At 65.1% G+C, this 24,285-nt stretch overlaps 2 protein-coding genes across 3 annotated transcripts; one reads left to right on the top strand and one right to left on the bottom strand.

The window, feature by feature from the left end:
- The first annotated feature begins 2,404 nt into the window (after positions 1 to 2,404).
- On the top strand, positions 2,405 to 12,793 carry TMEM179 (transmembrane protein 179). Its single transcript, XM_032345465.1, has 4 exons — positions 2,405 to 2,827; positions 8,241 to 8,378; positions 8,893 to 8,971; positions 10,587 to 12,793. The coding sequence occupies exons 1-4, from the start codon at positions 2,523 to 2,525 to the stop codon at positions 10,764 to 10,766; spliced, it is 702 nt and encodes a 233-aa protein (XP_032201356.1). The 5' UTR covers positions 2,405 to 2,522; the 3' UTR covers positions 10,767 to 12,793.
- Positions 12,794 to 12,838: 45 nt separating this feature from the next.
- Positions 12,839 to 23,915, bottom strand: C5H14orf180 (chromosome 5 C14orf180 homolog). 2 transcript variants are annotated; one of them, XM_032345466.1, is made up of 5 exons: positions 23,633 to 23,915; positions 18,213 to 18,339; positions 16,792 to 16,921; positions 15,102 to 15,146; positions 12,839 to 14,688 (listed from the first exon to the last, which is right to left on the bottom strand). In XM_032345466.1, exons 2-5 carry the CDS (start codon positions 18,321 to 18,323, stop codon positions 14,495 to 14,497), a joined length of 480 nt encoding a protein of 159 aa, XP_032201357.1. In that variant the 5' UTR covers positions 18,324 to 18,339; positions 23,633 to 23,915; the 3' UTR covers positions 12,839 to 14,494. The 2 variants fall into 2 exon arrangements, with proteins under 2 accessions (XP_032201357.1, XP_032201359.1); XM_032345468.1 differs by lacking the exon at positions 23,633 to 23,915 and adding an exon at positions 21,856 to 21,934.
- Positions 23,916 to 24,285: the final 370 nt, after the last annotated feature.

Here is a 24,285-nt window from a genome sequence, read left to right as displayed (position 1 = left end):
TTGACATAAACACTGCGTTTTTCTCCTTTATCTGCTGGTGTAATAAATGGTTGACCAGTTTCATAAAGCTTAGCTGTTTTTGGTTTTGTAACAAATGCTACTAGTTCATGGTTTTTTTATTTTTTATATTTTTTATTTGACAGGCAGAGATCACAAGGGGAGAGGCAGGCAGAGAGAGAGGGGGAAGCAGGCTCCGGGCTGAGCAGAGAGCCCGATGTGGGGCTCGATCCCACGACCCTGGGATCACGACCCGAGCCGAAGGCAGCGGCTTAACCCACTGAGCCACCCAGGCGCCCCTGCTCGTGTTTTTGATCATCCTTTACATGGGGTTGTATTCCCCGTGTCAGCATGTAAAAATTCCTTCCTACTTTCCCTGCCTCATTCTTCTAATGAGGGATTAGCATTAATGTGATGCTGACTTTTAAAAAAGGAATTTTAGAGTTTTAGTGTTTTTTTAAAATAAATCAGAGTGATTTCAATAACAAAGGAATTCCCTGACTTATGGAGGTTAAATAGAACTCATCTTTAAAAATGCCAGGGTCTTGTGCCTTTTAAGATGGGAGACATTTAATAATCTTTCCGGCTCATCCTGTAGTTTTCCTGTGGGTCACTTCCTTCTTCACTGACACGGTCTCTATAGTTTTGGCCAAACCCTGAAGTTAACACCTCCAGACGTGTTCTAACTTGTCAGCCCCCTGGATCACGGATGGATGGGGTGCCCACTCTTGCCCAAGATGTGTGGAGGGGTGTGGATGCTGAAGCCTACGTGGGCTTCCTTTGGTTGGACTGGGGTCCTCAGTAGAAGGAGAAACTCCAAGTGAACTATCCGAGAAAAGGGCTGCTGTCCCAGACCTGTGTGGGTGGTCTTTAGTGTATGCTTTGAAGTGACTACGAGCTGTGATGTAAGTCACAGAGACTCAGCACGTGGCATCAAGCACAGGATGTTGGAACTCAGGGTGGTAAGGAGAATCCTTACGATCAATGAGATACTGTCTTCCATGCAAGACTGACAGAACTGTAAAACGGACCTGTCTCAGTTTAGGAGACGGTGTCTGTGACACGGATATGGGAGTGAGTTTGTGCAACACGGTTAGACACCAGTCTGGCGCCTTCTGTCAACACTTCCCGTGTGTATAAACCTGGGATGTAGAAATTCCTCTTCTAAGAAGCACCACACAGGTGGGCAAGCAGACAGACATAAGGATGTTCACTCCACGGTACTTGAAACCGCAAATATTGAAGAATTAACCAAAGAGGAAGAGTTAAGCAAACGCAGCACCATGGTTATTATGAAGCTTATGCAGTTATTAAGGAGAATAAAATAGATCTGAGTGCGCAGGCAGGGAGTAACCCCGTTGTGTGTTGCTGAATACGAGGATCAGCCCGCGGAGGGTACCTGTAGTAGGGAGCCTTTGTGTCCATTTGTGAGAGTGTTGAGGTGCTTAGCACAATGTCTAGAAACGTGGTTACCCCGATAGTGAGACAGGGTGGTGTGGGGAATGAGGCCCCGTTATCTGTTCACTTAATGTGTATCTGTACTGCTTGACTTAAGAAAAAGCATATATTACTTTGGCAATAAAACGAAAAGGTCTTTCAGTGCTTGCAACAGAAATGCTGATGTAATTTGAAACCAGTGGGCAATTTCTTCTAGAAGGAGCAGGGCTAGAGCTTCCTCACGGGGAATTGGACTAAACGTGACTTAGTCTTTAAGGGAACCAGACAAGGCATTAATTCTATTAATTAATGCATCAGCAGATTCCGTCTCCGCGAAGGCTGTCTTAATGAGGTGCTCGGGGCATCCATTATTTATCTTACAAATACCGACTCCGGGCCCTGCTCGGTCAGGCCGGATAACGGATGTGCCCTCTGAGCGAGCGGCGCTGGAGAGAAGCGCACGGAGCTCGCAGGCCGCTCCCTCCTCTCTGCGCCCCCCCCATGACCCCCGGGTTCCCACGGACCCGACGCCCCCACTCTCGGTCCTTCCCCCCTACCCCGCGCACCCCAGAGCCCCGGAAGAGTCCCTGCCGCCCGGCCCGCAACCTCCCTCCCGCCGAGCACTCTGGGCCTCCTGGACACGTCGCCCCTGGACCTCTCAGTCTCCTTTCCTTCCGGGGCACGGGGGGGCTGGGGCGGAGGCCGCCCCCGTAAAGCCGCGCGGGTCGCCCCCGCGGCCGCGAACGGCAGAGTCGCTCTCACGCGCCGACCTCGCCACACCGCCCTTCCCGGGGGCCTTCCCATCCCGCGTCCCCCGGGCGCGTCCCTGCCCCCCGCGCACACCCCGCGCGGCCCCCCGCGGCCCGGCCCGGCCCCCGGGAGCTGTCCGCGGTGCTGACCGCAGGCGCCGCCCGCGCTCGGCCGCTGCGCACGCGTCCCGGGCGGGGCGCGCAGGACCCGCCGGCGCCGCCACTGCGCAGCCTCCCGCGCGGCCCCGGCCCGGCCCGCGCCCCGCGCCCCGCGCCCCGCGCCTCCTCCGCCGCCCCGCGGCCTCCGCCGGCCTCTTCCCCGGCGCGCCCCGGCCGGCCATGGCGCTCAACCACTTCCTCTTCGCGCAGTGCGTCTGCTACTTCCTGGCCTTCGTCTTCAGCTTCGTGGTGGTGGTGCCGCTGTCCGAGAACGGCCACGACTTCCGCGGCCGCTGCCTGCTCTTCGCCGAGGGCATGTGGCTGAGCGCCAACCTGACGGTGCAGGAGCGCGAGCGCTTCACGGTGCAGGAGTGGGGCCCGCCGGCCGCCTGCCGCTTCAGCCTGCTCGCCAGCCTCCTCTCGCTGCTGCTCGCCGCCGCGCACGCCTGGCGCACGCTCTTCTTCCTCTGCAAGGGACACGAGGGGTAAGTGGGGGCCCGGCGGCCGCCCTGCCCCGTCAGACGCAGTCCGCGGGCCGGGCGCCGCGCCCCTTCCGAGCCCAGAGCGGAGGGGGCGCTCGGAGGCCCCAGAAAATCAACCCTGGGCGCTCACGGCCTCCGTGCAAACTGCCCTTTGTCTGCGCGGAACCCGGGGACCATGAGGGGCCCCCGCGCTGCGTACAAGGCCGGTACTTTCCCCTTTAAACGTGCAACACACCCCACTCCCCGCCCCGCTTTGGGCATTAACCAGGCGGCCCCGGGAGGCAAATGTTGCATTGTCATCTCTGAGGGGCCCTGGGCCCTCCCTGGCTTGCGGGCGCAGCGCAGGCCTCCGGGCTGTGGACAGCTCGGCGGAGCTCCTCCAGGCGCAGGGGAGGGACCAGGCCGGGCAGCCGGCTGACAAGCAAACTGGGGCGTCCTCTCCTCATCCCCACACCCTTCCTCGGGCTAAGAAGGATGATGATGCGACGAAGGCCAGAGGGCACATCTCTAGGCCCGCAGGCCTGCCTAGGGACGCAAGACAGGGAGCAGCCGGACCACGAGGCCTTCCCGCCTCCTGGTCTCCGGGTTCCTCTTCACCCCTCCCCACCCCGGCACCATGCTGTGAGGGAGGGATGCGGCCCCCGACCCCGGGTCCTCAGCCCATAGCCTCCCTTGTGCCTCCACCGCTGGGGCCTCCTGGGAACCCAGCCACACCCAGCCCTTCCCCTCATGGGCCTCACATCCACAGGGGAAACCCGGGCTCCCAAACCCCGCCCCACCCTGGCCCCATCGAGCCCTTGTTGGCAGTTCTTAGGGGGTTTTCTTCTGGGGACACGAGAGACAAGCTACAGCTCTGAGGGTCTCAGTGAGTCAGAGGGTCAGGTGGGCACCGTTGAGGGCTCTCCGCTTGGCTTGGGCACGGACAGAGGGGCTGGAGAGGATTCACAGGAGTGGTGGGTGAAGAGGCCCAGCGTGGGGACGGGACGGAAACACCCAGAGGGGCAAAGTCCAGCAACCCACGCGTGTGTTTCAGGGCAGCTCTCACAACACACCACCAACAGTTTGTTCTGCTGCAGCCCTGGAGGCCAGAGGCCGGGGGTCAAGGTGCCGGCAGGGTGGGCTCCCTCGGGAGGGAGAAGCCTTTCTAGGCTCGCTTCTGGCGGCTGCCTGCGGCCCTGAACCTTCCCTGGCTTGGGCTTTGTGCGTCCGATCACAGCCTCTGTCTTCACGGGACCTCTCCTCTCTCCGTTTCTTCCCGTCTTCTTATAAAGACACTCACCGTTGGACTTAAGGCCCAGCCTCAATCCAGGACGACCTCATCCCGAGATCGTTAGCTGAATGACGCCTGCAGAGACCCCACCCCCAGTTAAGGTCACACACACCGGTACTGGGGTACCGGACACATGTTGTTAGGGTCACAGTTCAGCACACTACACGAAGGTTCTGGATTGAGGGTCTACAGGAAGCCACGTGTCAGTCTGGGGGGGCCTCCAGGTGCTGTGGGGCTGGGGCTCAGCCTAGGGTGAGCCTGGGCCGGTCAGGGGCCGCCCTGCCCTGCCACGGGGCTCCTTCTTCCACAGCGGTGGCTGGTGGCCCCAGGAGGCGTTTGAGATGCCATCTGCCTGCACGTTGTCACGCTCGGTGTTACCCTAGTCAGTGTCTCTGTGCAGATCAGGGTGGGGAAGCCCCTTCGATATCAGACAGGGTCTGAGGAAGAGGACGGACAGCAGTAGGAGAGAGTAGCTGGGGTCCCTTCCATCTGGGAAGCCGAGAGCAGTGGGCACAGCCGTGCGGGGGCTGTGCTTGGGCCTCAGCTCATGCCCACCACCCCCCCCTTGTCCCTGTAAGACCAGTGGCCTCAAGAGACCCCATTTTACAACTGTGAGACAAGAGGAGAGACCACCGTTACCTTGCTCTCCAGCTTTGAGGCCCGATTTGTGGGAAATGACCAGGACTCCCTTTCTCGAAGGCTCTGGGCCCTTAGCTCTCCCCGCCCTGCTCACAGTCTCTGGGGGTCCCTTTGGGCTCCAGAATCTCGCACCACTGAGCCACAGAGGCCGGGCCCTACCTTCCAGGTCCCCACCAGCTAGACCCTGAGCACCTGGAGGCCAGCTGTCTCACAGGGACAAGGGGCATGTGGCAGCCAGCCAGCCATGCTCTCTGTCGAGGTGCCGACCCTTCATCCCGGTTTTCTGGCAAGACTGAGCCAGAGCTCCGCTGGACATCCAGGGCTGGCCCTCCATCTGGGGGGGGTCCCTGGGCTGGATGAGCCCAAGGCAGGCGTGCACCTCATTTCTCTCTGCGTGCTTAGGGCTGAGCTTGCGAGTCACAAATTAGTGTTTGTTGAATGAAGACAGAAACATGCCTGCCTGTGAGTCGGCTGCCCCACAGCCCACCCTCCCTGGGCCCCCCACCCCTCCCCAGCATGGAGGTCTGTAGGCCCATAGTCTGGCCGAGGGGTCAACCCTGCAGGCTGCCTGTGTCGGCAAGTCCTGCCCCCGGAAAGGTTGGGCCTGCCTCCTGTAGCCGCAGGCAAGGTGGGAACCCAGAGAAGCCAATCCCAGCTCAGCTGCTGGGCAGGCCTCCTAAAGCAGGCAGACACGTGCTGGGTCAGTGGGGACTTGGGACGGAGAGGAGGCTCGGAAAGGCCATTAGAGTGAGCTCGTGGGATGGCAGGGCCCATCAGGGACCTCAGCGCCGCTATCCTGCTCGTAGGCCTAGAGGGCCCTACCCGCTAATTCTCCAGAGTCCGGCTGCAGAGACCATCCAGGAGCCCCACCGAGAGCAAGGGTGGAACCCTACACTTTGGTCTGTGGGGCGGGCTCACAGCTGGGACCCCAGAGCCTGGGTCAGACCTCGTCCCTGGCGCCAGTTCCCTCCTCACGTAGGGTGTGTCCCTGGGCAAATGGGGGCCCAGACAGCTTGTGTCCAGGAGCGGACAGGGTGAAAGGAACGGGTGCGTGACTCAGTGGCACCCGTGGCTTCCCGGGGTGCTTCCGGCTGGGGGTGCAGGGGCGACCTGAGGGTGGGCCGCAGGCCTGGTGGTCTGGGGCAGCTTTGTCCGAGTGTGCTGAGCCCTCGAAGTGTGCAGGTGGCAGCAGTCTGTGATTGACGGCTGGGGAGCACTCCGAGTCAAAACCACCCATCTGCTGGCCCACACATGTCCCCCAGCCCGCAGACGCTCCCAGGGCTTCCCGGGATCCGGTCACCATGGAGACGGCACATCCAGGCCGGCACCCTGAGAGGCAGTGAGGAAGAAGAAGTTAACCCAGGCTGTGCCGGCCCTCCTGGTTGTTTGGCTGCTGTCCTGTGGGTCCTTGGGGAGTGGAGCGGGGTTACATTGTGAAATCTGCAGGGCCGGGCCCAGGTAGGCTCTGGACACACCCAGTTCTTCAAAGCTCTGGGAAGCCCAGGCAGGCTCCATGGAACAGACCAGACATGGACACACAGGAGGCTCTTGGGGGGATGGCCGCCGCCGCCCCTTCCCTGCCTCATGGGATGGGGATGCCGAGTTCCCGTCGTCGGAGAACTCCAAGTCATACCTGTGCAATAGGCATGTGGCTGAAATCTGCAGACAGTCGGGGTTTCTGGCTCTGGGAGGCTGTGGTGGAAACCCCGCTGAGGGGGTGGTGGGGCAGGTCTCCGATGGGAGTGGGGTTGTGTGTCTCAGGCTGTGCTGGGGGCTCCCCGAGGGGTGTTCTGGCCACACAGGGAACAGCAAGCTGCTGGTATGCATCTCTAGGATTCGGCACAGAACGTGGGGCCTGCTTCCCCCTCCTATGACAGGGAGCAGGATTTGAGGTCAGGTGGTGACCTGGCCAGCATGTCCTCTGCACCCTGGCCATTCTTCCTCTGGCTAGGAGGGCCTCCTGGGGGCAGCGGCTTCTCATCCAGGATGCTGGGCACCTGCTGGGCAGGGCACCTGGTGGATGGCAGAAGGCTGTTGGCAGGTGGAGGGCACCTAGGAGACTGCCATCTGGGGGTCTGGCCTTCTGTACTGAGGACAGGCAGCTTCTTTGCTCCCCCTGGGACCACCGTGTTCTCCTCAACTGGAGTGGCGGGCCATCCAAAGTCAGGGTGTATGTTCTGAAGAACCTCTGCTTTCCTTAGAGCATTAGCTCTGGGAGTGGATTCCCTGAGCCCTGCCTGGGCCCACACTGACCGCAGGGGGCATGGCTGGCCCCCAGCCACCATCTGCAGGGATCTGGCTGCTGACCATGCCCCCACGCATCCATCCCCTGTGGCTACGGCCCGGCCCCACGCACGCAGCTCCGGGCAGCAGGTCAGGGTTCCGGTGACGGCCGGAGCCCGTCCAGGGAGGGAGCACGTGCTCTGGAGCACACCCTGCGGTTGTCACTCTATCTCTTGCCCACAGAAGCTCCCTCAGTTTCCACAGTGACTGGGTGGGGGCTCTGGCTGCCTGATTTACAGAGGGAGAAATTGAGACCCGGAGATTAACTTGCTGAAGGTCACACAGTTGACCTGAGGTGGGCCGGATTTGACACTGCCTGGTGACAAGCCTGGAGGTGGGGTGGGCCACTATGTACCCCTCTTTATGACCTTAGGCCCCGATGCCGTATTCAGAGCACCCAGGGCCCACCAGATTGTGTCATTCAGTGTTGGCCGTCGGGGTCCCCGCCAGAAATGGGTGGTTCACCCAAGCGTGGCTAGCCCGAGGGGGGCGGTTGGCAGAGACGAGGATGTGGGCCAGGCGTGGGCGCTGCAGTGGCCCAGTCACCCACTCTGGCCATGGGGACCATGGAGCGGAGGGTTGGTGGCCGCCTGGAGGGGGCACTGACCTTTGGTAGAGGGACAGCCCACCAGGGACGTCCCCTAGCAGCCCCTGGAGATGAGCTCCCACCAGCCCCGGTCCCCTGCCAGGTCTGCGGTGGCTCAGTTCGGCCAGGAGCCCGGGAGAGGGGTCACTGCTGTGGTCCCCTTGCATGGCCCCTCAGGCAGAGGATGGAAGAGCCCCTAGGGGGGCCGTGTCGGTGTGGCCCTGCCTCCCGTGCTCCCCCACACCCCTCCCCGGTCGCAGCTGGGCCGTTCAGGCTTCCGTCACACCGCAGCTCCAGGCCGCCAGTGTGGATGACCATGTGGGCACAGGGCCTCAGGGCCGCTGAGCAGGGGAGTGGCCTGGAGAGGTGCTGGTCCTAATGGGCTTGGATCTCCAAACCCTAATGGGTTTGGATCTTGGCTCTGCGTCTTGTGGAAGGCTGTGCTGGCAAGCGCTGCCACTCCAGGCCGTTGGGAGGCTGGCATGGGACTTTGTGCTGGGGACAGCGAGGGGACAGCGCGGGAGAGGCAAGTGTCCCCTGGTGGCCCTGCACGGCCCCCTCGCCCCAGCCGGGCCCAGGCCCCAGCTGTCTCCTGGCACTGGCACACAATGACCTTCCTCTCCTGTCCTTTGCTGAAGCTCCTTCCTCTACGCCTTCCTGAACCTCCTGGTCAGTGCGTCTGTGGTCTTCCTCGTCTTCATCGCCAGCACCATCGTGAGTGTGGGCTTCAGCATGTGGTGTGACGCCATCACGGAGAAGGGCACTGTGCCCCACAGGTGGGCCTGAGCCCTGCCCCTCCCTGCTGCCCCCAGTGACGTCCTGAGGCATGAATCCTATTCTGAGCACGAGGTTTTGCTCAACCTGTCCGGGGCTCCCACCTGTGCACACCTGGCCAGCACCTTCCCTGGACCTGTCCCCTTGATGTGGGTGCCCTCTTCACACGAGAGTAAGGCTCCTGCACCCCCGGGCGTGGGTCCGGGCTGGGGCACAGAGGCCCAGTGTGCTCAGGGTCCTGGAGACCAGACAGGACCACACGGCCAGGCCCGGCAGATCCCACCCTGTGCCGCCTTTGGAGGTGGGCTGCGGAGAACCGAGCTGGCCTTCTCCTGGGGGCTTGGAAGAGACAGCCTTAGGGATGGGGAGGAGCGCGAGCAGAAGCTTTTGGTTGGAAGGGGTCAGGGATGAGGTCTTTGGGGTCGGGATAGCTGCCTCACTGTTTAGGGGTGCTGCGTGCCGCTCCCTGTGCCCGGTGTCCAACGTCACCTGCCACCCCGTGTCTGGCTGTTTCAGCTGCGAGGAGCTCCAGGACATCGATCTGGAGCTGAGCGTGGACAACTCGGCCTTCTACGACCAGTTCGCCATCGCGCAGGTAGGCGGGGCTGTTCTGGTGGGAGGGGCTGTTGGGTAGGCGGGGCTGTCCTGGTGGGAGGGGCTGTTGGGTAGGCGGAGTTGTCCTGGTGGGAGGGGCTGTTGGGTAGGCGGGGCTGTCCTGGTGGGAGGGGCTGTTGGGTAGGCGGGGCTGTCCTGGTGGGAGGGGCTGTTGGGTAGGCGGAGTTGTCCTGGTGGGAGGGGCTGTTGGGTAGGCGGGGCTGTCCTGGTGGGAGGGGCTGTTGGGTAGGCGGGGCTGTCCTGGTGGGAGGGGCTGTTGGGTAGGCGGGGCTGTCCTGGTGGGAGGGGCTGTTGGGTAGGCGGCAGTCTACCTGGCGGGAGGGGCTGCCAGGCAGGCCAGTAAGCCTGCATTGTTGGGGAGGGGTCCGTTCACTGCGTGCACCGCCTGCCTCCCAACGCCCTCCTCCAGGGGAGGTTGAGGATGGCGCCAGGCCGAGCCGAGTGAGTGAGTGGTATTCCTGGATTTCCGGGGCTGAGGGGGGCTCTTGCAGCTGGAGGTGGAGAGGGGTGAGGCCTGGGGGATCCTGGGAGGAGGGGACAGGTGAGCTAAGTGCAGAAGTGAGGTCCAGGGTCTGAGGGAGTGGAAAGGAAACTAGGCATCCCATCCTGGGTCTGCAGGGCCAGGGCCGGGACCTTGGGTTCTGGTCCTGGCGCCAAGTGGGCACGCTCAGACAAATGCTGGCAGCTCATGGCTATTCCCTGGCCAGGGGAAGCCGATGTGGTGTCCGAGGAAGCGTTGGGGGGGATCTAGCCTGTGAATTTGGAGGAGCCCACCCCTGATTGCTGTGGGGGGACAGCCCTGTCCCGGCCCTGCCCTTGCGTGAGCTTCGTTCCCTGCCCTGCAGGTGCATTTCAGGGGAGCCCTTTAGCGAGGATGCTGGCATGTCAGGATTTGCTAGTGGTCAGTAGGGGCTTTTTCTCAAAACTTGCATCTGTGTTCAGGCAGGTGCTGTCGGTGAGGGGTGCCCAGGTGGGGCTGGCTCCTTCCAGCTCTGAGCAGCGCTTGCTGGCACCCAGGTCCACTTCTGGACCCCAGGCCCGTGTCTCAGGGCTCATGCTGGCCAGGGGCTGCTCTGAGGACCCTTCCCAAGGAGAGGCGCCCTCCAGGGGCTGGGCGTCCAGTGTGTCTGGAGGGTCTCTGCTGACGTGTGCAGAGACCGCCAAAGACACGCGCACGACATCTGAGTGGCAAATGCTTCAGCCCTAATTTGCGCTAATTAGATTAGAAAGGCGAGAGCCGGGTCTGGTGACAAGTAACGCCCAGTGAGAGTCTGGTTGCTGTGGCTCAAGCCTGGTTCTGATGAAATGGTTTCTTTTTCTGCTGTTTGGGAACCGCAGCTAAAGGTCGATTTGTTCCAGCAGCTGGAGAAGGCAGCGTTACGGAGGGGCTCTCCGCGGAGCGGGGCGGGCCTGGCTGCCTGGGGGCCTGGGTGGCCAGAGTCCCCGGATGCGTTGTACCACCTGAGTTCGGGGGGGGGGGTTGGGTGGGTGAGTGCGGAGGCGCTGCGACCCCGTGGGCCCCACCTTGCTCTGGGGCAGGTGGAGGGTGGGTCTGGCTGGCCTCCTGACCCTGCCTCTGCCCTCCCTCTGTGCAGTTCGGCCTCTGGGCCTCGTGGCTGGCCTGGCTGGCCATCGCCACCCTGGCGTTCCTGAAGGTCTACCACAACTACCGCCAGGAGGACCTGCTGGACAGCCTGGTGCACGAGAAGGAGCTGCTCCTGGCCAGGCCGACATCCCGTGCCTCCTTTCAGGAGGAGAAGAGCGCCGTCATCTAGGGGTGGGCAGGGGAGCCGCCCCCGACGCCCCCCACCCCTGCCCGGGGCTCATGACCCGACCCAGGGGAGCGGCTGGGGACCCTGCCCAGCCCCACCTACCCCTCGCCTTGCATGTCTCCCCTCGGCACTGCGGACGGGAGTGGCCGCGCTCACCCAGCCCCCATCCCACCGCGAGGGTGGTTGTGGATGGGGGCGGGCGCCCAGCCCTCAGACAGGGACACACAGGCCCCGGGGTGTCGTCCGGGCCCCACGCGCGTGCAGCACACCTGTCTCGGGGCACTGGCCTGGCGAGCCTGGGCGGGGCGTGTCCACCCTCTGGGGCGCCTCTGGCCCTCCTGCAGGTCGCGCCTCAGCGGCACGGCGTCTCCACCTGCTTGCCCAGGTGTCATTCCGTGCCAACCCTGTGGCAGCGGCCAGTGTCCCCAGAGTGACCCCAGCCCATGCTGACCACCCATCCGTACTTGCTCCTGAGCCGTGTGTGGGACCTGGGAGCGGGGGGCCGACGGCAGGAAGGAGCTCCCCGGCCGTGTGTTCCCGCCTCCGGCCCTGCGCTTGGCCCAACCTGCTGCAGGGCTGAGTTCCCTGTGCTCCTGCTCCGCGGCCCCCCGTGGCCAGGCGGGTCTCAGGAGCGAAAGCACAGGGGCAGCGGTGTTGCCCGCCGTCCAGTGGTGGCTCTGTGGACGTCCTGGCAAGCAGCCGTGGTGTCAGAGCGGGAAGCCTGCACCTGGTGCCCCAGGACTGGCTGGGGGAGCCCCGTGGCCCTGCCAGGGGAGGCCCTGGACCCCCATATTCGTCTCACAGTGTGGGGAGGTGGGGACATGGGCTGGGGGGCGCCCCACCTCCTGGGCATGGGGGGATGGGGCAGCAGCCACTGTGGGCGTCTGAGGTGCCTGTGAGTGCCGGTATGTTCACGTGCGTGTAAGTCTGCGTGGGGCGGTGTGTGAGCTGGGGCGTGTGTTGGCCACACACGTGCGTGTGTTGTGTGTGAGCGCATGCACCAGCCTGGGCATGCGAGTGTGCGTATGTGCCAGTGTGTGAGCACAAGTGGGATGTGTGCCTGCACAAGTGTGAGTGTGAGTGTGTGTGTGCACCAGAAGGCGTGTGCAGAGATCGGGGTGGGTGAGGACCCAGCAGCTCCTCCGTACCTTCCCCCACTGGGACCCCCCGCCCCATGCCCTGGGCGCCCAGTGGACGGTCTGCCTTCCCATCCGATGGCGTCCAAAGCACCGAGGCCCCTAGAGGACACGACTCTGTCCACACAGAGGCAGGAAGAGGAGTTGGGGGCCCTGGGACCCCAGAGCTCAGTGACCTCATTAATTGGGGGGCTGCTTGGCTATGGGTCTCCTCCTCCCTGGGCTCCCCGGCTTCTGCACCTGCACGCAGCCCTCTGAGTCCTGTCCAGGACTGGGGCAACCCCTTCCCAGGGCTGACCCTCCCGCTGCTCCCCACACTCCCTGTGTCCGTGCCTTTTGCTGCCGGAGGCTGGTTTGGTCTCCCAAATGGGGGGCTCAGGGCCTCCAGAGGCCGTGGGTCTGGGTCTGTGTGGAGGTGTCTAGTGGGGCGGGCAGCCAGGCTCTGGGAAGGAGGAGCAGCGCCGTGCCATGGGCTCCTGCAACCTGAGGGTTTGGGTCTCAGGCCGGCAGGGACGTGCGCCCGCACTCACCTGTGTCACCCACACAGCTGGACGGTCGTCACGGACCTGCTCGGGCCGGCGGAACCCGGCACCTCCCGATGTCCGTGTCTGGGGTCTTAGGGACAGCTGGGCCCTGGGAGCGGGTGGTGGGACCACGCTGTGTGCCCTGCAGGGGACAGGGGTTGGGGGGCCCTGGGGCAGGCAGGACGGGCAGGGCCCAGGCTTCCTGAGACGGGACCCCAGGATCGCGTCTGCGGCGGTGCCTTGCTTCTGCCAGCTGCTGTCGGGCGACTCGTCTTTGTTTTAATTCTACTTCTGACGAAATTGAAAGTCATGGTTCTTCCAGTTCAGTGTATGTATTTCTCAAAGTCAGAATAAACACAAGAGTTCCTGAGCCTCGCCGGTCCCCGCCCTGCCCCCTCCGCGCTTCCTGGCTTCGGGACTCGCCCGCCGCTAACACTTAGAAACCTGCGGCGCGCGTCCCTGTAGCTTCAGGAACTGACGGGGTCAGGGCCGTCCCTCCTGCGGCCGGACCCTCACGCGTGCGCACATCCCCGGGGCTCCCCTCGCCGCGGCGCCCCAGGGGCAAGGGCGGCCGTCTCAGGGTCGTCTTCCCGGGAGCCCCAGCTCATGCTGTGCGGACCCTCCGGAGACTGGCCCTTGGCTGAGAGCCCCGGCGGCAGGGTTTCCCCAAGATGCGACCCGGCCTAGACCGGGCTGAGCCCGAGGCCTGTGCCTGCCCCATGGGTTCAGGCACGTGACCCAACCTCTCCGAGCCTCAGTTTCCCTGCCTGGAGTATGGGGCAGTAACCTGCCTGTCTCTTCAGGGGGTGGGGGTGAGAGAAGGTGGGGGGCCGGGGGAGGGCTGGGCAGTGCCGGCGTCGGCGGCAGTCACCCTGGTGCCCCTAGAACCAGCTGGAGGGTCTGCGAGGGCTGGGGTTTGGGCCCCCCCACTGCGGCCCTCTGGAGGTTACGGCTCCTGGAGACAGGCCCACTGGGCTCCCTGCTCTGGGCTCCCCAAACCCCGACCCTGGAAAACACCACCCCTGCCCTTGAGGCCCGGAAGGGAAGGCTCCCTGGTGCCCCCACCTCTGCTTTAGCCGAGGAAATCCGTCCTCATGCCCCTCCTTTGGGTAAAAACCCCCAGACTGATAAAAGGGGTGACAGTGTGTTTTAATAGAAAATCCGTGTGTCCCTGCTTAGCCGGTGGGGCTGGACACTCAGGTCCTAACCCCGGGAAGGGGCAGCACCGCACTGGCTGTCCTGTGGACCCCTGTCTGAAGGTGGCTGGGGGAGATGGCGTCTTCCTAGCAGTCCTTCTGGGTGTCTGGCCACAGGCCTCCCTGCTTTGTTCAGGCACCCCCCCCTGCAGAGTCTGGAGGGGCCCCTGGAGTCTGTCGCGCTGTCTCCCCACGGCCTTACAACGCCCGCAGTGGCGTGCTGTGTGCACAGTCACGGGACGCCGAGCTTCAGGGGCAGCACAGCCTGGGGGCCCCGCGCAGGGGGCCGTGCTCTGACGGTGGCGGGTCCGGGCGGAGCTCGCTCGCTCTCAGCCACCACCAGGCAGACAGCTGAGGAGGGGGAGAGCCCGTATGTCTCCCTGGAACACGAGGGGTTCCTGAGGTCTTGGGGCCCCCGAGGAGCGGTCAGGCCGGCTCAGAGGTTGGCGCCCCAACGGTACCAACAAGGGGAGACCCCAGGCCCCCGCCCCGTGTGTAGCGTCAGGAGGGAAGACACATCCAGCAGCCAGACCCACCTGTCTCCACGGGGTCTTGAGGTCCAGGCCCCACAAGCCCCAAGCAGCAAAGGCCAGTGTCCTCTCTGAGGGACCCCACATACAGGGCCGGCGTCCCTATCGAGGGGTTCTGCGTGGCCACATCCGGGCCTGGCCCAAGGGTGCGGAGAGCTCCCACCGTGGGGAGGGAGGGCCTGGGGGGCTCTCGGAGGCCAAAGCATGTGTGGATTCTCTTTATAATAAAACTGCGCAGTGGAGCCCAACGTGGAGCCCAACATGGGCATCAAGAGGGACTGCCTGTCGGGGCTCCCGCCCCCCCCACTTGGCCAGTTGCAGGCCTGGAGGGGAGCCCGCCCCCCGTCAGAGCTGCAGCAGGCCGCGCCAGCAGGAGAGGGCTGTGTGCCTCAGGTCCAGGAGCCGGGCCCGCAGGTCGTCAAGGGCCAGCGCCACGGGCTTGGCTCGGCCACAGCACAGACCCAGCACCAGCATCAGCAGGACGCACACGGACAGCCGAAGGAGCAGGGAGCCGCCTCGGGGCTGCAGCCGGCTGGGCGCTGGGGTGGGGGGTGGAGGGGGACCCGATGAGCCCCTGCCCGCAGGCCTGGCCCCACAGTGAGGACCCTGCGGGGCTCCCTGCTCCCTGCAGGATTGGTGGGGAGGTTGCAGACAGAGCACGGCTTCACCCCAAGTGGGCTTCCTTGGCGTGGGGATCCCTGGGGTGTCTCGCATGGATCCCACGGGAAGTGGGACACCCCCATCCTTGCCTGGGGCCTCTGCCAGTGTTGGGTGGGTTCCGAAGAGCCTCCCGTCGGCTCTGCCTCGGCACCCTCTCTGGGGGAAAAGGGTACGGGGGAGTGACCACAGAGGGGCACAGTGTGTCAGGGTCCTGGCTAAGAGAGTGACCTTGCCAGGGTGGGATGGGGGGCCCTGCTGGAGGCCCTGGGGGTGTGTGAGGGTTCAGACTCACCCCTGGCGGTGGTGGTGGCCGTGGTGGTCTCCCTGCCGGCGATGTCTGGGAAGGAGAACCGAGGGTGGGCTCGGGCAGGCAGGGCCCCCCCGGGGGTGCATGCTGCCTCCGCCTGCCCAGTGTCCTCAGGACCCCGCATCTCACAGCCACCCCGCAAAGCTCCCGGAGATGGGCCGAATCAGGTACAGCCACCCCGTTTCACAGGTGGAAGGTCCATGCACCCCCGTCCAGCTCCCCCCACGTCACCCAGGGGTCCCCCCGGCCTCCCGGCTTCAGGCTCAGGCTGCCAGAACTCGGGGAGCCCGAGAGGCTAGATGCTGCTCTCAGAGCCTGTGGGAGTGTGGAGTGCGGTGACCCCGTGGTGGCTCAGGGGGGCCTGCAGGGGTCCTGGGGCCGGACCGGAGGGGCTGGCACTGGGAGAGGGCCGGGCAGGACTCTTGCTCCTGTCCATCCCCCACAGTGCACTGGGGAGGCCCAGGCCAACCCCTGGACCACCTGGGCCCCGATTCCCCGCCCGCTGAGTCTCCGTCTGCAGGGCTGCTGGGAAGCTCCCGGGGGAGTGCAGAGTTGAGCTTGTGGGGGCGAGTGCTGGACCCAGGAGGGACGGGCGCAGAGAGCAGGTGTGAGGAGTCCCATCAGTGACGCAGGGCCCTTGGGAGGCAAGCTGAGACCTGGATGGGATGTTTAGGGTGGGCATCCGGGGAGCCATCAGCATGTGCCGCCTGTGAGTTTTACCAACCACTCGGCAGGTCTCAAGAAGCACTTGCTTGGGGGCAGTGTCAGGCCGGATCTAGGCTGCCCCCGCGATTCCGGGCCCTCTAGTGTGTCCTCCCCTGGCTCCTGCTCAGCAGAATAAGGCAAAGTGGAAGGGATTCTGCAGCCGAGGGGCAAACCCCAATCAGCTGACTTTGAGTCCATCTAAAGGGAGAGCATCTTGGGTGGGCCTGGCCTCATCAGGGAAACTGTGTAAACAAGAGGGAGTGTCCGTCCGCTCCTGGTCTCGGAGGCGCAGCACTGTGGGTTCTGTAGCGGCAAGGAAGCGAAATCGGCAAACAGCTCTGTGAGCTTGGACCAGGGCCTCGGGCCTCCGCTGGGGGGGGTCCCGGCCCACACCTGGATGGCCACCTTGGGAGACCTGAGCAGAGGACCAGCTACACCAAGCCTAGACCCCTGACCCATGGGGCCACTGTGATAATAAACGTGGGCCACTCGAAGCTTCTGAGTCTGCGGTGACTTGTTCTGCGGTGGAGCCAGCTGATACAGGGGCCGGTCCCACGGGCAGGCCTGCGGCAGGGCCAAAGGGGCCAGGGGAGGAGAGGGCCGGTGGTGGGCAGGGGCTCTGGGGCTGGGGGAATCCGGGAGATGGGCAGTGAAGGACGCAGGCATGGGGGCTGCTGCGGGGCAGCGGGAGGCGCCCAGTGCTGGCGGGAGGAGCGGGCGGGGCACTGTCCACCGCCCACCCTGTACGGGCCCTCCACGGGCGGCTCAGATTTGTTTTTTCCTGCCGGTTCCTGTTTTCGCAACGGTTACTCTGTGTCTAGCCTGAGCCGTGGGCCTGGGTTTTACTGGGGTTCTGTCTGTGGAGACAGGACAGGGGGCAGTGGTCCCTCCCGATGGCCCCCCGTGAGGTCCTGGGCCGTGTGGCTCCCCGCCCCCCATGCCATGCCTGCTCGCCGCGCTCTGTCCTTACAGTGGACGGCTGCCTCCGGGGGCTCCCGGAACCGCACCCGCCTCGAGGTCCTCTGTGGCTCGGCCCGGTGGCCGCGGCGCTGTGGCCGGCTCCGCCTCAGGATGGAGGGGGGGCACTGCCTGTCGCCCTCCTGGGGACAGGGGTGGGAGGCAGAGGGAAGCAGGCAGAAGTGAGCCCCTGGGGGCTGGAGACAAGGTGCCCTGGCCAGGATCCCTGCTGTCACTGCCAGGTTTGTACAGACGCCCCGGGGGGTGGGGGGCCCACTGGGGGGTGCGTGCAGACCCCGTGGACGGGTCCCACCTGCTGCCCCTGCCTGGTGGCCTGGCCCCAGGGGCTGGTACCAACCCCGACAGGGCGCTTAGTGATGCCAGGGACCATAACCGTAACTATGAATGTCCACCAAGGGCCGTCTTCCTGCCCGAGCCGCTACACGAAACCTCGCTGAGTCCTGAAACGCTGGGCCCCAGGTCTCCTCTGTGCCCGGGCACCACAGGGGAGACCGGGCCCTGAGTCAGGTCTGTCTGAGCTCCGTGCCTGGCTTGTGTCACACCGCGGGCCTCTCACTCACCCATGGCCACCGGGAGGGGTCTGGGCGTGAGACCCGGGCTGGAGAGGGATAGAGCCTGGACCCAGGTGCCCCCAAGTGCCTGTGCGGGGGCTGCCCTCCCACCCATGCTGAGTTTGGAATGTAGAGTTGCTAGACTGCTCTGAGCCTCAGTGTTCCCACCTATAAAATGGGGACAACAGACTGTTCTGAGCTGAGTACACCCGTTTTGATTGGCTCCTGGCTGGGAGGTCCCAGCCACACAGAGCTTGCTGCTGGCCTTCTGGGGGACATGGGACCCTCCTAGTCCTGGGGTTGGGCCCAGCTCATGGCTGTCCCCTCCCCTCAGCTGGGGCTCCTGTGCCGCCAGCCTGGCCATGAGCACAGAGGCTAGGTGGGGACTCAAGTCTGAAGTTGGGCCCATTTTGCCCTGGCTGGGCCTGTCACAGCGGCACCCTCACAGGCCGTCCTGGTCCTCGTCTGTCCCCTCCCCCACTCGCAGGCCCTCCTCCCCGAGCTGCAAGGTGACCTCGCTGGGGAAGCCTCTGGACTTGTTGCTGCCTTTCTCCAGAGCCTGCCATGGCTCCCGCTTCCTCTGCCTCGCCGGCACTCTCTCCCGGCCCATCCTGCCTGCCTGGGTCGTGGCCTTGCTCCTCTGGGTATGACAAGTGTCCCCCACTGGGGGCCTCTAACCTCCTCTGCCCCCAAGTGATTTCCTCTCCTGGGAGTCCTGGGGCCAGGACAGCTCAGGCAAGGACAGGGACTGCGCCTCCTGCCTCTCCTCCCCTTCCTCAGCCCCAGCGGGAGCCCCAGGGCTGACCCTGGTGCTCTTGGCCTTGGGGTCCGGCATCAGGGCTTGTCCAGGACCCAGCCTTACCTTCCCTGCCCTGGGCATCGGCCGGCCTGGCGCGGCCTCTTCATTCTTCTGGGTGTGATGTCGCGTCTCTGGCCGGGAGCTGGGGCTCCAGGCTTGCCCTGCGGGCTTCATTTACTGGAACATGGCCCTGAGAGAAGCAGAGACACTATCACTGTCCGAGCGGCACTGGTAGGAGTAGACGGAGGGCCCAGCGGCAGGTGCGGCTCTCCTGCTGGTGATCCCAGCACCCTCGCCGGCAGCGGGTGCCCCCCACCCCCATCCGCTCTGGGGGCCGCGCTGGGCTCCACGCGGCTGCCGGCCGTGACTTAGAGCCAGCCGCCGGCACGGGGCGCTCCGAACGTGTGCGCTGACCACGGCACGCGCAGCGTGTGGAGGCGTGTCGGGGAGACTCTGGGGTGGAGGGAAGGGGTCCAGGGCCAGGCGTTGTTGGCTGCGAGGGGCTGGGAAGGCTGCCCCAGAGGGTCTCCTGCTCCGGGAGGGGCTGGAGCTGGTGGGGCCCCCGCAGACTCTGGTCTCTGTCTCTCCGTCCGTCCGTCCCTCCCCAGCCCGGGTCTGACTTCCTTACTAGCTATAAGGAGGTGCCTCCCTAAGTCCACTGTGAGCCTGTGACGGCCTAGCATCGTCCTTCCCAGCTGTGGCCCCTCGCGGGGGGATTCTCTTTCCCCTGACGGTTCCTGACTACTGAGACATGCCCTGCCCCTGCTGTGGGCACAGACCGCGCCCGGGGCCCTGAGCACGAGTCCTTCGAGGGCCCCGAGGTTCGGCCCCCCCTTCGGCGTACGTGTGGGGAAATTGAGGCCACGTGGACACGAGGGGAGTCTCTGTCCCCCCGGAGGAGGAGAGGAGGTGGGGCTGGCACAGGGGCCCTGCTCCCCTTTATCCCCGGCCCAGGCTTCTCTCTGGCTCCCTGGTCTGGGTCCTCGGAGGACAGCCCTGCCCCCTCTGCACACGGCGAACGGCGGGTTTTGTGAGGCATGTCCCTGTCTTCTGCCGTCCAAGGACCCCACCCCGTGTCCAGGGCTGAGAGCAGGGCTGAAGCAGAGGGTCCCACACGGTCCCCACATAGGCCGTCAGGGTCCCCCAAAGGGCGGGCAGCCTCAAAGGGGGAGCGGGCCCTGAGCAGCCTTCCCCGGGGAGACGGCGGGGCATTGCGTGCCTCGCCCGGCAGCGTTGGTGCCGCAGCTGTGCAGAGCCCGGCGACGGCGGCGGCGGCCCGTACTGGGCAGCTTCGGTTACTCTAAAGCGAGCTGTTTTCTCCTCAGCGTCAGGTTATTATTGCAAATGGATCCGGGAAGGAGCCTGGAGCCCAGGGAGGGGGACAGGGCCAAGAGGGCGGCCTCTCAGGAACGTGTGCGGGTCCCTCAGGTGAGGAGACGGGCCTGGAGAGGCGCGGAGGGCCCCTGCCCAGAGCCCTGCAGCGTCCGGCCCCCTCCTGGGACCGGGACGGCGTTGCGCGTGTGCGTGTGTGAGTGTGTGAGCCGTGTGCGTGCGCAGGCGTGTGGCTGTGAGCGGGGCTCCGTGGCTTGTGTGAGCACGTCTGTGTGTGCGTGTGTGAGTGCTTGTGTCCGTGTGTGAATGGGTGTGCGTGTGTGCGCGTGTGCGTGTGTGTCCGCGTGTCCGCGTGCGTTCACACAGGTGCCATCTGTACATATGAGCGTGAGTGTGCACGTGCAGCGCCTCCGCGTGTGTAAGGCGAGGGCTTGTGATCACACAAACATGTGGGTGCGTGCGTGTGCATGAGTGTGTCTGAGTGTGAACGGGCCATGCGCATGCGTGTGCGTGGCGTGTGCGTGTGTCCGTGGGTGTCTCTGAATCCGGTGCAGGCAGCCGGGTGGGTCCCACGCATTCATCACAGGCCCCGTGTGACCTGCGTGACCTTGGGAGGCCCCTAACTTTCTGCCTCAGTCTACTCAGCCGAAAATAGGGATCACAAGCGCGACGTCGTCCGCGGGCTTGGGGAGGGCAGGCCCCCTGTGAGTCGGGCCTGGGGTGGGCCTGGGACAGTCACTCGGGGACAGTGGCTTTGCTCAGGCGCAGAGCCGGGGCCCCTCGCCAGTGTGCGATGGAAGCCCCGGGCCTTCTCCAGCCCAGTGCCTTTGCCTGGGTCGTCGTCCGCCGGTGGCGGGTCTCCCCCACTCCCCGCTGCCCACCGTCCGTGCCCCCCCCCCCAGCCCTGTCTCTGCCGTCAGTCTGGCTCGGGCTCCGGCTTCCCCTTGTATGTCATTTCCTCTGAGACAGGTGAAGGCCTGTGCCGACCCCCAGGACTGGCTTCAGTCCTGGGCTCCGTCTTGCTGTGGCTCCGTGACCTTTCTCAACAGCGTGACTGGCTCCGAACAGGAGGCGGGGATGACTGCTCTCGGCTCCGCCTCCCGGCTCCCCCACCGCCCCCCTGCAGTCGCTGGCCGGGCCCCCTCCGCAGGCTGGACTGCTGAGGGCAGGGCCCTGCATGGGAGCGGGAGGCCTCGGAGCCCGTGGCAGCGGACAGTGTGTAACCGGAGTGCCCTCCCCGCTCGTGACTGATGGGTGATAAAGGGCGGAAAATAGCTCAGGCCTGGGGCCCGGAGTGTCACCACGGCCCTCCCACCACAGGGGACATACCCTCTGCTGAGGGCACATTCTCGCCCCCTGGGGGCAGGGACCTCGGTTGCTGCCTGTCCCCCCTTTCCCCGTTGTCTCTAGGTGGGGGCCTGCATGGCTGGGCCTGCCAGTCAGAGCACGGCCAAGGTGCCTGAGGCGCAGGGCCTGCCCCAGGCGGGGGCCAGGGGAGCCACAGGGGGAGCATAGGCTCTCCTGGAGCCTAAGGTCTGGCCAAGGCCATGCGTCCACAAGAGCTCTGACCGTCTACGGGGTTTGGCCCACCAAGGCTTATCCTCTGTAGCCCAGCTCGGCAGCCGAGGCCCACTGTTCCCGGAGCCCCAGCTCTGCACACGGCTCCCACCGGCTCCCACGCGGCTCACCGCATCCAGCTGCACCAAGCCCCAGGGCTGGGCCACCTGTCCCGCCATCGCTCTGTGCTGCTGCCTGGGAGGCTTCTCACCGGCTCCCGGGCCAGGCTGACCGCGTCTCTGCGCCCTGCACACCCCGTACCGCCGGCCACCCACTGCCTGCTGGTCCGTCTCTGTGCTCGCCAGGGGTCCCTCGGACACCCCACGTAGTGCAGGCCTGTGCGGGGAGGGGCATCCCCCGCTGTGACCACGGGGTGGGCAGCCAGTTCGGAGCCCACACCGGCTCCTGTTGCCCCTGCACGGTGCCTGTTTGCCCGCAGGAGCCTGGCTCGGGGGCTGGAAGAGCTTCCCGGAGGTCCCGGAGCCCTGGGGAGACCGAGGGTCTCCTCCTGAGCCGGCAGGTCTGGAGCTAGAACGAGGGGAGCCGCAGCCTGTGCCCGCCCCGCGCACTGTCCGGAGACTCCTCCCAGGGGCCGCAGGGCAGGTGCAGGCAGGAGAACCACGTCGGGACCTCATCCCGCAGAGGCCGCAGCTGTGAGCCCCACATACGTGCACAGCCTCCCCCCAAGCCCCACACGCACACACACACACTCACATGGCTGCCCCCCCATTCGCACACACACACCCACACACGCATGGGCCCCGTCCTGGCCCACCCGGGCCCCTGCAGGGCCTACCCCCGGGGTGACCTCACCCACCTGCCCGGCCCCCAGTCCGCTGGCGATGGCATCCTTGAGCAGAGTGGGAACCGGAGCTGTTGTGGCTCCCGGGCCAGCTGAGAAGTTTCCATTACAGCCGTGGGGCAGTGGCCTCTGGACAGTCTGGCCCTGGAGGAAGCCGTCCGCACGGGGCCTGGTGGCCTTGCGTGGTGTTTGCCCCGCCTCCCCCTCACCTGAGCAGCTTGCCTGAATGAAAGCCGGGGGCTGCTGAGGCCCCAGGACGCACACTTCACTTTCTTCCAGCTGGGGAAGGGGAAGGGGACAGGAGGCCGTGGGCAGTCCCTCGCTGGCCTCCCCTCAGGAGAATGGGGGCAGAGTGAGGGGCCGTGGGCAGGGGTCCCCAGGAAGGGCCGGCTGCCGCCAGCCCACTCATAGCCCAGGAGGCTGGCTGCTCCCCAGATAACACACATTTCTGACCTCAGCAAGAGGAGAACCCCAGGGCGCGCGTCCGGCTGACGGCTTGCTCCCTGGGCTTGCCCTGATGCGCCTGCCCGGCCGGGGGTGTGGGACCAGGCGCTGTCCTGGCAGGCTCCACAGATGGTCCTCCACGTCTCTGGACATGGGGCAACAGCGGGTCAGGAGGACGCTGGGTGTCTGCTGGGTGCAGGGCATGCCCTGGAGTGGGAGATCTTGACCTCGAGAGCCCCAGGCAGAATGGGGCAGGTAGACCCCGGCCACAGGGAGACCCGGGGTGTCACTTGCCCCGAGTTCCGAGCCCCCGTGTAGACTGGAGGTCTACGCCACCATCCAGCACACCATGAAGACGGAGGTGATGTGCCGATCTTCCCGGAGGGGACTGCACACAGTAGGCGCCCAGCGATCGGTGTGTTCTGAGTCGGAGGAGTGACCCACGTGCACGGGGGGCCAGAACGGAGATTAATGCCGATCAGGTCAGCTCACAAAAGGGCCAGTTCCCTGGGATAACTGAGTGCTGTGGTCTGGGCTAAGTGCCCGGAGTGACTCCATTTCCTGCTCTACCGGGTTGTGGCCGCATAGATCTGCCCTCAGCAGGACCCCAGGGCCTCTGAGGAGGGCTTGCCAGTGTCCGTGCCCAGCCCTGCTGTCCCGACAAGAATCCTGGCTGCTGGCCACTTCTGAAGGGACCGCGTTTGGCTCATGGCCGGAGAGAGCCGCAGAGACGGGTGCCCCGGCTTTGTGGTAGGAACCGCCCAAGCAGTTGGGAACCCCACAGCAGCCGGGCCTTGGGCAGGAGCATGGATAAGGGGCTGCAGGGCCCTCCCTTGGGTCTGGCTGGGCCACTGGGGAAGGGCTCAGAGTGCTGGGAACCACCACTCCCACTTTACAGGTAAGGCATGAGGTTCAGAGGGGCCTGGGTCTTCTGGGGTCACTGACCACCCTGGTTTGCTTGGGAATGTGCTCGTTTTAGCACTGAAAGCCCAAGTCCCGGGTGAACGGGATGGACAGCCGCCCTCAGTCTTTGTCCTAGAGCCACGCAGAGTTCTCTGCCCAGATGCTGTCCACCTGTCCTCCTGTCCGTCTGTCCCCCTGTCTGCCTGTCCGTCTGTCCATCTGTCCACCTGCCTGTCTGCCTGTCTCCCTGTCCCCCTGTCTGCCTGTCCGTCTGTCCATCTGTCCACCTGCCTGTCTGCCTGTCCCCGTCTCCTGTCTTCTGCTTCCTGTCTTCCTCCTGCGCCAGGTTCTCTGCCGGCGTCTCTGGCTGCGAGTCTCCACTCCGGCAGCTTCATTCCCAAATGGGAAGTGAGCTTCCGCCTACCGCCCTGAGCTGGGTCCTCACCTGGCTCCCTCCGGGGTCCGAGAAGCCAGGCTCTGCGGCGTCCTCCAGTGAGAGTGGTTCAGGGTGCTGCTGGCCCGCTCTCGGGCCCCCCGGAGAAGCAGCCCAGGGCCCGTGCAGCCTCCTGTTGCCCGGGTCTGGAGCTGCCGCCGGCCGGTCCGTGGGGCGAGTCTGCGGCCGGCCGGCGTCCCCGCCCCAGGCCCCTCGGCAGGGCGGCAGAACTTGGCCAACTGGCAAACGCTGAGCTATAATTACCTCTCCCCTTTGGCAGAAATAGCAGTGACCCCGTGGATCGGCTGCTGGCTCTGGTGTGGCAGGGGACCTGCCGGTTTCCCAGGCCCCGAACACAGACAAGATAAGGGGTCAGTGCCCCATCCCTGCCCTCCCGGCTTCCGGTTTCAGAGCTTTGCAGCCCTTGGAAAGCTCATGGGTCGGAATCAGAGGCAGAGCCGGGGTGGGGAAGGCCGGAGGGGAGGGGGGCTGTCGGAGGGGAGGGGGCACAGAGTCCGGCCCCTGCTTGACCCCGCCCCCGAGAGGAGCCCCTGCTTCCCACCCCTGCACCCTCCCCGTCCTGCTCTGGACACGAGGTCACGAGGGGCATGTGGGGGTGCGCCCTGCGTGTCTCTGTGCCTGGGCCGCGGACAGTCCGCGTCGGG

The sequence above is a fragment of the Mustela erminea genome, chromosome 5 (assembly GCF_009829155.1).
Source record: "Mustela erminea isolate mMusErm1 chromosome 5, mMusErm1.Pri, whole genome shotgun sequence".
NCBI classification, from domain to species: Eukaryota; Metazoa; Chordata; class Mammalia; order Carnivora; family Mustelidae; genus Mustela; species Mustela erminea.
The sequence above is the reverse complement of the archived record's forward strand: the minus strand, read 5'-3'. Positions and strand labels throughout refer to the sequence as shown.